The sequence below is a fragment of the Mesitornis unicolor genome, unplaced genomic scaffold, assembly GCF_000695765.1.
Source record: "Mesitornis unicolor isolate BGI_N332 unplaced genomic scaffold, ASM69576v1 scaffold18290, whole genome shotgun sequence".
Lineage (NCBI taxonomy): Eukaryota > Metazoa > Chordata > Aves > Mesitornithiformes > Mesitornithidae > Mesitornis > Mesitornis unicolor.
The window spans coordinates 3082-15787 of record NW_010159212.1 but is presented as its reverse complement, the minus strand read 5'-3'; the positions used below and the strand labels follow the sequence as shown (position 1 = coordinate 15787).

At 40.1% G+C, this 12706-nt stretch overlaps 1 protein-coding gene across 1 annotated transcript; it reads right to left on the bottom strand.

The window, feature by feature from the left end:
- Window positions 1-4914: 4914 nt before the first annotated feature.
- Window positions 4915-12243, bottom strand: LOC104541819 (protein CASP-like; the record flags this gene model as incomplete). Its single annotated transcript, XM_010185965.1, has 5 exons — window positions 12126-12243; window positions 11335-11472; window positions 7854-7977; window positions 5840-5916; window positions 4915-4981 (listed from the first exon to the last, which is right to left on the bottom strand). Coding segments are annotated over exons 1-5 (524 nt in total), but the record flags the coding sequence as incomplete, so codon positions are not given.
- Window positions 12244-12706: the final 463 nt, after the last annotated feature.

Genomic DNA, 12706 nt, shown 5'->3' with positions numbered 1-12706 from the left:
CTCTTTCCATGAAGAAAGCCACACCTTTACAATTTTATTTTAGAATGATGCCTGAAGAGCAGGTCTGTCTGATAATGAGTACGGAAAAGGAGCACCCTTCACCCAAACAGCCAAAACCCAGAGGCATCCCCTTCTGTTACTGACTTTTTGGCACATAACCCACAAAACCTCTTCCTTTCCCCACAGCTGAAGACTCGAGCGCCTTCCGCCTGCGTGCAGGTAGCGCCCTCGAGGAGCTGTTTGCCCTCCCCAGCAGCACTCCCACCAGCGCCTGCCTCTGCCCCAGCACTCCCCATCTGTCACCCACCTCTGAATTTGCGCAGATTACTTGAGGATTTATTTTCAAGCAGGATATAGGGATGAAAATAGGCATTACTTCGTCCTCCCACTCCTGAGCTTCTACCTATTTGTTTCATTAACTTCTTTTCATTGCCATGATACCATGGCGTAAGCTCTTTAGGGCAGAGACAGCCTTTGTTAGGGATACGTGCACAGAGCCCATCCTGGTATCCCCAGCCTCGCTGACCGAGGTCTGTGACCACTGCAAGAAAAGAGTCATTAAATACTGATAATGAAATCCTGTGAGTCAAGTTTACAGATTCAGGCCTGAAAACAATGAAAACCTCTCCTTTATGGTAAAGCAGGGACTGCCAGCTCACATACCGCACTTTGATCAACCACATTCTATTCATTTTCAGATCTAGTTTTCATTAAAATGCAGTCCAGGATTAAAATTAGCCTGATCTATATGGTGGGGTAATTGCAACACTGCACCAGTGTACAGTCTTAATGACACTACACCAATGTGCCCTCCTGTGTCATCCTTAGCTGTGTTGCCAAAAAATAAGATAAACGGTCTAATCTATAAACGGGCAACAATTCTCCACTTCATATACTGGAATTTTTTCTACAAGTTATTGAAAGTAGTTGTTTCAGGATGATTCCTTTAATAAATACAAACCACATCTCCTCCACTGCATTTTCTATGCATACACTACTTTTAGAAGAACAAAAAGTCTGCATCTTTCAGAAAACCACATAGGTAACAAAACTGGTAGCAGAGCTGCTTGGACTGGTAACCTTAGCTTAAACATCTTTTGCTTTGTGTTGTTTATGAAGGCTTTTTATTGCAGAATGGGGGGCAGTACCTAAAATCCTCTGAAGACTACTTAACATTTACTGGTGAAAATGTAGCATTTCAGTGAAATTCAATATTTTCTTTCATCAAAGGCAGGGAGCCTCAACCCACATGTTAACAGTAATGTAACAAGCCTACTGTATGTGCTACAGCCGAAGATCCTTTTCCAATTAGAATTCATTTAGGCTGGGGGAGAGGAGGGGTCGGAGCAAAGAGGTGGCTCTGGAGTTGATCTAAAACTGGAATTCGACCGTGCTGGCTGGGAGCATTAACAGCTCAGCTGGGAATCCCAAACACTTGCTTGGACTCTGCAGTGAACCAGAAGTGAAAGAGCAACTTTAGCAAGGATAACAGTTTGTCCCCAGAAAATGAAGGAAATGCATACAAGAATGTTTCTTTTTCTACAGAGGAGGAAGGAAAAAAAAGCCAGTTGCACTAGGGAAAACAAACCCCAACATTTTTCAGTTTTCCTGAAACTCAAGTCTGTGTTTGCTTTTCAGTTCCAGCTCTGATAGAATCTCCAGATCAAGCTCATTAGTGCTGGTTAAATCCAGGTTTGCTGTTAGAAATGTGTGGGACAGCAACCAAAATCAGTGTCAGGCCTCGAGAGAGGATGTGCCTCTTTAATTGAAAAAGGCAGAGTAATCATTCATTTATTTAACCCAGAGATGATTATAATCTGAAAACCTTGAAATCCTCTTACACAACAACTGTTTTGGCAAGCCCCTCTGTGTTCCAACAAATATTAAAATGTACTTGCCATTTGTCTAAGGAATCTTGTATTAATAAACATGAAGAAGAACACTTTTACCTCCCACACTCAATGACAGAAGAAAACAAAGACCAGCTGTATTCATCAATGGATCCTTGTTCTGCACATAAAGGCTAATTACATTTTACTTCAAGCCTACACATGGAAAACTTTGCTGCTGCCATCTTGTCAAATTCAGCTTCTGATATTCCAGCTGACAGACTGCAATGACTGCACATAATAAACGTCTTTTTGTCATTAACACCTTCAGCGCCCTGCACACGGGCTGTCTGCGGGACGCGGGGCCAGGGGCACAGGCAGCGCCTCCGCTCCTGCTGTGCGCACGTTACCTGCTTGGTGGCAAAGGGAACGGGGGACTCTGCAGGCTGGGATGACACAACTAATCTGACTGAAGATTTACATTGCAGCAACTGATCTCATGTGAAGATGCCGTTAAGTTCGGACGTTACCTCTGTGCCTCACTTTGCACGTAGTACTTTGAGCGGGGACATTTTGCAAAGATAAATAAACAAGATGACACACTGGTTTCCAACTTGAAGATCACAACAACCAGTCGCTAGGCCATAACCCAGACTCCTTAATGCTGATACTGAAGACTTCTTACTGTGTATTTCTTTTCCCTTTTTTTTTTTGTTTGAAAGATTTTCGAAGCTACAAACAGTTGAAAGCCAGCTTCATTCCAAAGCTGAAAAGTACCGTTAGCTTTAAAAAATTGACAATTATCTTTTTTTTCCTGAAGGCATTCCAATTCATCTGCATCAAATAAGTGTCTGTAAAACTAACAATTCTGGCTTCAGATAAAAATCACATGTTTTTAAAACATAAAATTAAAATTGGCAATACAAGGAGCTTTACAGACTTAGATCAAAAGAGGGTTTCTTTTAAGAAAAGAATCAAACTGTCTTTCACCATTTTATTGGCGTTTTTTTCAACATTTCTCCCAGCTTCTACAATTAAAACAGATGACTCAATTTCACTGTCTACATTCAGTTCCCTTTTCATGTTTTTCTAGGTTTCCATATTGCAAAATTTGGGCTACAAACGCCACAGATGACTGTTGTTATGCAAGAACTGTTCCTGCCATAAATATCCAAAACAACAATAAAATATTTCTGCTGTTATTAGGTCCTACAAGTTTGTTTTCACAGTACATTAGCTTGGGAGATAAAGTACATGCTTAATGTCTGCTTCAGGATTCAGCTCTGTGATCACTATATTGCAGACCCAGCCTTCGTAATCATTCTGCTACAGAACACAATAAACTTCTTGTTACTGCGGATGCTACTAATTTTATGTAATTCTATGCATATTAGGTAAGAATCATATTCAAGATTATATGAAAATATTTCCATGTGAATCTCTCTGAAAGCATGAAACACATTAGAAATGCAAACAAACAGTTCAGAGTATATCTTTTGCCCAGTATAAGATAAATTACAGTACTTCGGGAAATAATATTAAAAAACTCAAGCAAACCACTCTGCAAAAAAAACCCCACTTAAAAGGGTGAGGGGTTATTGGGTTCAGTGCCTACAACCACTGAGCCCTGATCTCTGATTGTTCCCACAGAATTGACTGCAAGACAAAATAACAGCAACAGAGCTGCCAGCATCAGTTATGCACAGAAAAAGAAAGGCAATCTGCAGTAATTTAAGGCTCCATCAGAAACATCATTAGTATGTCTCTCAGAGAAGGATGAAATGAATGGGGAAACAAAAATACTTCTGATCACGTTATATGGAACTCAAAGAAGACTGGACTTACAGAGCAAAATCAGAATTTACCTAAAATATTATCTTGAATGATGTAAAAGATAATTCAACTCCAAGCGCCGATTCTTAACTACTGTGGACTGAATTTTGTAAGCTCCACATTTCCTAGGTACTCAATGTGGGATCAGATCCTCGGTGTTTGCAGAGCCACACGCTAAGAAATTAAACCTTGTTGCCAGTTAGACTGGTTTTGATAAACCCGTATTATCTATGCTGTCATTTGCCACACCAGGAAGCACTTAGCTACAGACAAAACCAATGTCGTTCCTCCCATCAAGCCTAGGTTGTAGTTTCTCCTGCCCCAGCACGGAGACTGCCAACAGCTCTCCCTTACCACTTCTGTACCAGAATGGGTGGTAAGGGCAGGAGCAAGGGTTTTCCTCTCCATTCACTCCATCACCTGCCTACTTGGAAGAGGAGGTGAAGCTTGGGCTCTGTGGGACACAGGCAGTGGGCACAGGGATGCGATGTGTGTCTTCCAGCCTCTGCACTTACAGCAGGCTGAGGACACCAATCCGAAATGGTTTCTTCTTTCCCATCCCATTTCCAGACACAGAAATGACTCTTTGGGCTTAATACCGCTGATCATGAGAATTCCTTCTCATTACTAAATTTCCTTAAATATGAAGAGTTCAAAGAAAAGCAGCAGAAGTCTTTCTTTTGTTGTTTCCTGTACCGATTGTTAATAAAACCAAGGGATAATTGAAAACAGTAGCCATTAAGAGGACAAGGATATATGTTTTTGAGACTACCTTCATGTTCTACTTCAAAAGAAGAAAAAAGCTACTCTCTCTAATTTTGGGTGAATTTGACAGAGTGATGAGTGCTACCTCAAAAGCAGAAAGAACCAGGGTACCTAAGAGTGCAACAGAAATCCTTTACTAACCCAAATTTTACTTTCACCAAGATTGGAAAAACACAGGAAATACCTTATTGCTAAAACTGCCGTATTTCTAAATAAAATACGAGAAATACATAGTATAAGAGATATCAGCACCTGAGAATGAAACGTGGAATGCAGCAGCATGCATGCCAGGAAAAGTGTCTTACTGGGTGGAAGAAAATATGAAAACTAATAATCTCTCTATAGGAGGCCAAATTATGACCATGTTTTCCAATAAATCTGGACGCCTGAACTTCTTCCATCTCGTCTGTTTCCAACAGACAGATGCAAAACAAAAAAGCAGTGATACCCTGAAGGAAGACATAGAAAAAAAACAGTGAAATCTTACTTTGCAGTAGTTTCTTCATCGTATTTTGTTTTCAGATCAAATAGTTCTGTTCTGGTTTTTTCCAAGGCTAAAAGGCATAAACATGAAGCATTACAGCACTGTAACTGCAGTGAAAAGCAAAATAGACTACTCCATTTTTTTTTATTCAGTCATAAATAAAGCTGTACACCTCCTGATGGAAAATTCTTTTTTTTATCTTTCTACCTAGGCAAACCATTTTGACTTAGAAAAAATACAGCTTTTAATTTTTCACAATTTCTTATGGTATTTCTTTTACATTGCAAAAATTCCCATTTTCTGCTTAACAAACCATTATTCATTTCTTATTAAGCTGGCTAAACTGCTTATTCATTTGAAATATTTATCACAGTAATTCAGGGAATAACATTTCTTGTGTTCTCACAGTAAACAAAACCAAATGTGTCCAGACCTGGAATCTTTAAGTGTGTAGAGATGAAGAGGAAAACTAATGGCAAGCAAGCCATAGCAACAGACAAGACACACTGGGAGAAACTGGGTTCATACTGACCCCAGACCTCTCTGTGTATTTATCATAGTTCAGAAATGTGTGAAAGCAGAGCAAAACACACCATGGATGAAAAATTCCATGGCCTGCTTTAATTGCAGCCGTGCTCTACAGCTGTACGTGCTTCCTGCTTGTATTTACCAAGACAAGGCCAAGTGGCCTTCCACTGTATTTACCAACAGACTGGCTGCAACACAAGCGTTCACTTCAGGTGTGAAGCTCAAAAGCAGCTCCAATTCACAAAGCACGTTCAAGAGAAGCTCCAATTCACAAAGCACATTCAAGCGCTGTTGGATCTCTGCGCTTGCTGGGTCACACACAGTCCTGACACATTCAGTGATCTCTATCCTCTCACCTCCAGCCTGATCATTGGTATAGGTCAGAATAGCGATGCCAAACCTGTTTGCAAAGCTTGAACTTTGTGTTCGGCTTCTTCCAGCTTCGAGGCTGTCGACATTTGTGTCTCCTGCAATTTTCTATAAGGCAAGAGAAGAGGTGAGAACAGAGCTTTTAATCATGTTAAACAACTTATTTTTATTTTGTAAATTTGGAAGATAGAGTGATTAAATGTCTCAACTGTAACCAGACAACACCACACAGACTACAAGGTGCTTCAACGAGACCCATAAATCATGTCACATTGCAATAGTGTTCATACATCGCAGTCCCACTTATTAAAATTTTAACAGTGTAGCCACCTCATAACATAAGCTGTGAACATTATACAAGAGTTGACTGCTATATAAATGACAACTTTAGGGGAAGGTTTTCTTGAGCATAATTTGTTTTGGAAATGTCACACACATTAAGAAAATTGTCACCAAGCACCCTCTGTTGTACAAAATTAGTACGAGAAGAATGATACATTTCCATTTTACTGTCATAATGAAGAAATTTGTTGCCATAACTGATATGCTGAATAGATGCAGCAGCTGTTTCATCATAGCTGTAATGGATGCCAAATCCAGTAATATTATTATCTACTCTTTAAAAAAAACCACACATATTTCAAAACAAATCTCACACTGATATTTTCTACATAACATGAGCAAACCTTTAATATGCTCACATTTCTTATGTCCACAGGCAATCTTTTCTGGTTTGTGTCAGTTATCCACGTTTTAACATCCTCCAGCCGTACAGTCACTACAGTCTTTGCTAAACGCTACAGGACTTGCTCTAGCATCTGCCAGGAGTTGCTGCCTTTTACAACACTGCTTTAAAGACTTTCTGCAGCTTCCAGAATTGTGAAAAAGGTTATGAAACTACCACCACTCTACTTGCACTGCACAGGGCGCATAAATTTATTGTTCGACACTGCTGACCAGGTTAATAAGTATTTATAGCAAGAAACAGGCCTCAGTTCCCTTAACACCAAATTACATACTTTGAGAACTCCAAACCTCTTATACACACGTTTTTGTTATTTGAATTACACAACTTGCCTTTCAATTTTACTTTTAAGCGTATCTAAATTGCACTTGTTAAAGCCACGGTGCTTACATGTTACTTACCAAAAAGTAATCACAGCTATTGATGAATTAAAAAAAGCTTTGCATTCACTTCCCACTCAGACCTGAATTTAAACAACCACCCCACCAACTAAAAAGCTCACGTAAACTGATGGGTTTCCACACTAAGTTGAACATATTACAGCTTCAGTGTTACTGCTCCATGGGAGAAATGAATTCTCAGGCAGGGAATGCAGCCTGAAAGAACTCCCTCTTAATATCCTTGGTCTTGTCCTGCCCACTTACCTACAAGATTCAAACATTCCCTGCTCATTTGCAAAAGATTAGCAATCTTTTAATCATTTATTACATCCAAGATGCTTCCAAAACTTTGTAATAAATGATTAAAATATTTCTTAATTTTGGCATGTAGGAATATGCAAAACCTTTTGAGGATAATTCAGGAACACAGACCCCCTCTCAGACCCTCACATCACCCACAGGAGCAGGGGTGATGCATCTTTTACCCAGGCTCTTGGGTACCGTGTTTCACCTGAAACAGCTCAGGGCTGCACAGAGTGTACAGTGGTCCTGTGACACACAGAGCGGGCACAGCAGACTGGATTACACTGTTGACTAATGGAGAAAGATTAGTGCCACAAAGGACAAGACAGCCAGTGAAGAAGAAAAGCAGGTTTGCACCCTTCTGAACATGACACCCCCTGCACAACACTGCCGCTAAGAAACAATCCGTCCTTGTTTTGCTTCCACACTTTCACGATTGTTTTTCTGTACAAAGTCAAGTATCAAATGATTCCGTGTCAAACACATAAATCACCAGAATCACTCAGTATATGAGCTGTCTCCATATACTGACGAAAGAGTCCTGGCTGGGAAGATTAAACAGAAAAATACATCTCACCTCCTCTACAATGCCTACGGACGCACACACGCACACTCACCTCTCCTTCTCCGCAAAATCATTTTGTAACTTTTGTTCTTTTTCAAGGGCTATGTTCTCCGCTTGGTTCTTCAGGGTCTGTTCATATTCTCGGATTTTCTCTTTAAGTGCTTTTATTGTAACCTCTACAGAAAAACAATAGGGGAAGAGTGAGTTTACACAGCTCCACGTGGTTCCACAACACAAGGCTTTCTTTACCCTGTAGGCTCAGTGTGTTTTAAACTTTAGCTCTTCAACTCTGACACAAAATCAATGGATATGAGTCCCTTTGGAGACCTTTTACTCCCTAAATGTTAAATTGAACTTTAAGTGTTTAGGTTGAGAAGGATCAATGGAGTTTGCTGGAAAGCAGAGCGAAGAAGGTTCCTCTAACATTACTTGTAAAAAAAAAGAAGAAAAAAATCAATTGTAAAATATAGTATCACCTTATTGAGTAGTCTCAAATTAGCTCGCTGCTGAGCACATATTAATAAAGTCTCAATGTAGGTTTAAGTATGCACTTACACATAGGACAGGTAATTCACGTAACTGTGCTCATGCAAAAAGAGGCAGTTTTACTACAGTTCATGTGCAGATGCAATCTAACACCAACTGAAGAAATATCTGGGACACAGCTACGTTCTGCTTCACAACTGATGAAAAATACAGCAGTTAAATCTTAACTTAAGATTTAACTGCTGTATTAACAGTAGACCAGATTCAACAGACACTCTGGAGCCCTTCATATTCGAGCTGCTCTAACAGCCTTGTTATCAACACTGGCTTTTACACACAAGCATTAACTATTATAACGTTCTGAGTGCATTGTGGCTTTCCAGGGAATCTGCAGAAAACCTTCCCTCAGATAAAGAAGCTGTCTTGCATCTACTGTGCCCGGTAATGGATGAGAGAAGATGCATAAACCTGCAGCTACAGTGCAGCCTCTGATGGACACCATGTTGTTACGTGCCCATTCCTACGTAAAAGCGCTTTGATCCCACCCACAGGAAAGGCCTGAATCCTTATAGGGCTCATAAAAGGAAAAGCAGGACATTCACCAGAGTATGCTTTGTAACAATAATGGAATTTGGAAAAAGCATTACACTGCCAGAAGACTCGCAGCTCCAATACATTTCAATGTACTTGCACAGAGATGCAGTGGTTTAAGGCATCAGCTCATTAACAGATGCCACTAACAACGCTTTAGGGAAAAATACCTTTGGACATAAAAGTTTCTCATTCAGCAGAAACATCATAGAAGGACAAACTCCACTATGAAAAGTAAAGCTTACAGACTTGAAAACAATCTCAAATCACACAAAACCATGCATCATCCTTTCAAAGTCTAGACTGTCAGACTTGAGAACTGCAAAGCAATTCGCTGGTGACAAGGTCTGTGTCTGGGAATTACACCGAAGGCAGCTTGGGCCACTGTGACCACAAAGAAAGGGGGAGAAGAGTGGTAAAAGTGCTTGCCAGCAAACCAGCTACTTCTGAATGAAGGAGCAGGATTCTGCTAGCCGTGCAAAAACGAGATGAGGCTCATTACCGAGTAACAGGCTGTGAAAAGGACACGGCGCCTTTTTTTTTTTTAAGCCAAGGGAAATTCTTCTCTGAGTTCTGGGAAGTAATACAAATTGTGATCTTTTCCTGAATAAGCAAAGGATGCTTCTTCACGCAGACAAAAGGATGGTTATCCATACACACAAAGGATCTACTCTTTGTACTGGAGACAATGTTCCTCCAAGTATTTTCAGACATAAATCTGAAAAAGTATTCAGGGACATGGAGAAGCAGAGATCAAAATAATCTCATGGAAATGCATATAGTTGCATCTTGACAAAGTCTGAGTGTTGCATTTTAAAAGGAAACAAAACTACAGTAAGAATGCAAGAATTACACAAATATGGGGGAAAATTACGGCTTTTTAAACAAAATTTCTTTTTCACCTGGAGGCACTCAGCAATAGATGTGTTAGCACAGTTTAGTCCTCTACACTGTTGAAGAACTAAGTGCTGCTTTAACTGTTCCGGTCAGCTAAAGCTTGGTTAGCCACTGCCATTTATGCCAGTTTTGGAAGAAGTTCTTACAGGCACCGTATAGCTCATACGCAGCCCTCCAAACAAAGAGCTGAACTGATCAAAGCACCCTTAGCTAACAGCAGGCTTTCCCCTGGATACCTTATTAATCCCTGCTTGAAACAGTGTCAAACTATTGCACTGGAGTGAAAAACAATGCAAAGGCTACAGTGGCAAACCAGAAGGGAGGCTAGTGCACTCCAGAGGAAATGAAAAATGCCAGTTTTATAGCAAAAAACTCTGGAAGTCAACGTCTTCTCCACTTTCTGGGATGAATCCCAGTGTCATGCTGGATGTACAGGATGCACAGCCTCAGGAAAACTGGACAGTGAACTGCAACTGTTGTATATTCCCAGCAAAAGTACAGCTGGGCTTAGAGCATCCTGGCTCCCACATGACATCTTTTGCAGTCCAGCCTGAATCCTTGCACGCCGATAGCTGTCCTTTCCACAGGTCACACTCTCTATGCTAAAACAAAACATATAACTGCATATATGCTCCTTCTGCCGAAAACGAGATGTAACGGAACCAACTTAGTTGCTAATCCAGCTTTCAAATGTTACCTGCTTGGGTGCAACAGGTCCATAACATTCAAAAATAAATCTCCACTTTTGCAAATGTCCGCACAATTTACCTTTCCACCACCCAGAACTGAGTATTAAACATGGAAATGAACAGCCCCATGCATAGGCAAGCAGGCATACAACTGAGCAAATTTTGTTTGCTGGTGCAGGAAATCTTCTTCTGAGTCAGAAGAAAACTGGAACAGTCTTAAAGACAACAGGCGTTAAATCTCATTGAGATTTTCATGCATTTTCACATACTCTGGTCTCATTAAAACTTACTTAAATAATTAAACAGTATTAGCTTGTATTTACATTGCTCTATGAATAGTCTCTAGAGTAAACATGAAGTATGGATGCTGAATGTACTCCAGGAACACATTTCAGATGTAGATAAGGAAAAACAGAGTAGAGAAAAAGTTCCATTTTGTACAGATTTGTACGTGTGTATAAAACACTGGATTTTTGTGTCTCTGTAAAATGTATGTACTGCAAGCACCCACACCTACAATCAGCTTGACGTCAGCAGCAGCGCCGTCTCTCATAAAACATCTACATACAACTTCAGTCGGGGTGTAATTTTCAGGTAACACAGAGGGCTACAAACAAATATGCAGAATAACAGCTCCATTCTCTGACTTGGTGCTACAGAAGATGAAACTTTTAAAGCAATCCACGGAGCGTACACAAAGCCACACCTATACACATCACGACAGAAGGGGCTATAATAGACTACTAAACTTTCTTTACTGAATTTCAATGTTACTCTCAACCCTACTTGTAAGAAAGAAAACTGAATTTAATCTGTCTTAAAATTTCAGTATGTATTAAAAGCTGATAAAATAGTATGCTGGCAGCCTACCCTGATTTTTCACCTCGGCGAATTCTTTATTGTATTCCTCTAGAGTTTCCCTAAGTTTCTGGTTCTCTGTTTCAATATCGTGCATACGTTGAACCTTCAGCTGAAGCTGCTGTCCTAAATCCAAGGCTGGAACTGGATCTGCAAAAGAAAGAGTAAAATAAAATGCAAGATAACGGAAACACTTCTGTGACTCAAGTGTCCTTTTTTTTCCTCCATTAATATCTATTTAAAGTGCAGTAAGGCCCTACTATGAGTTATTATTCCTGTATGTTCCTCACCTCATATAGCGATAGTTCATTGTATCTATGTTGCCCTTTAAATTGGGGCATGCCTTCTACATCCTCACATTAATTCACAGGGCAGTGTCCCTGGATGCAGAAAGACATGATACAAAGGCATGTGAGAGTCTTAAGTTTCACGGTTTTGTTTGCAAAATGAGAATTTTGGGGTAAAAAGCAATCAGTGTGCACAGCTCCCTGACAGCTGGTGTCCCTCACGTGCCTCTGCTTCTGCGGGAGTGAATTTCTGAAGCAAATTGTGGCCTCCCGCACAGCTGAGCTCAAAAAGGTTATTTGATCCTGGAGATCCGAGTTATACTTTTTCAAACTGACAGACGAATAATAATCAGAAATACTGTGTGGACGTAATGAATTTCACAAACTTTGGGTTTTGTGACTCCTGGTCCCTCTTATACCACTAATCGAACAGCAATTAGAAATTATTTTAAAAGTCGTCTCAGTATGAATTCTCTGATGCTCATCCCCTTCTGCTAAAGAGTCCTTAGCACACACCTGACGTGTGCGTGCGTGATTTATTCTGGGCCTTCTTCCCAGTCAGAATAGGAAAACGCTGGAGCCCGATGGACTTATAGAAGATTATTGAATACATTTCTGCTATGGGCGCCAGCATCTCTTGTGAAATGGCTGCAAAGATTTAGTCTCCTGTTGAGGAATGCTAAACACCAAACTCAGTGGATCAACAACAGTATATATTAGGGAGTTCACTTAATTTTCAACCACCACAGTCATTAATTTTTCAGACCACCCTCAGTCTCTGGAAACACATAATAAGTCTATTGTACCTCTGTTAACACATTAAGCATGAGCCTGTGTGTTTTTTCAATATGCCAACGTTGTTTCATAGTTTATAAAAGAATAGTACTGGGTTATGTTGAGCTCAGAGACATTATAAGTAGCAGCCTGCTGCATTTTGTTACTCTGGTTCTTCAACAGCTTATGGCATTAGCCTGTTCATAATACAAAATCTAGGTTGCTTGTCATCTGTTCTCTGTACATACATAGTTTATGACTACATAGCTTTTTCATTTATGCTTTTTAGGCCAAATACTTTTCGTTATTATTATCTGTATTAA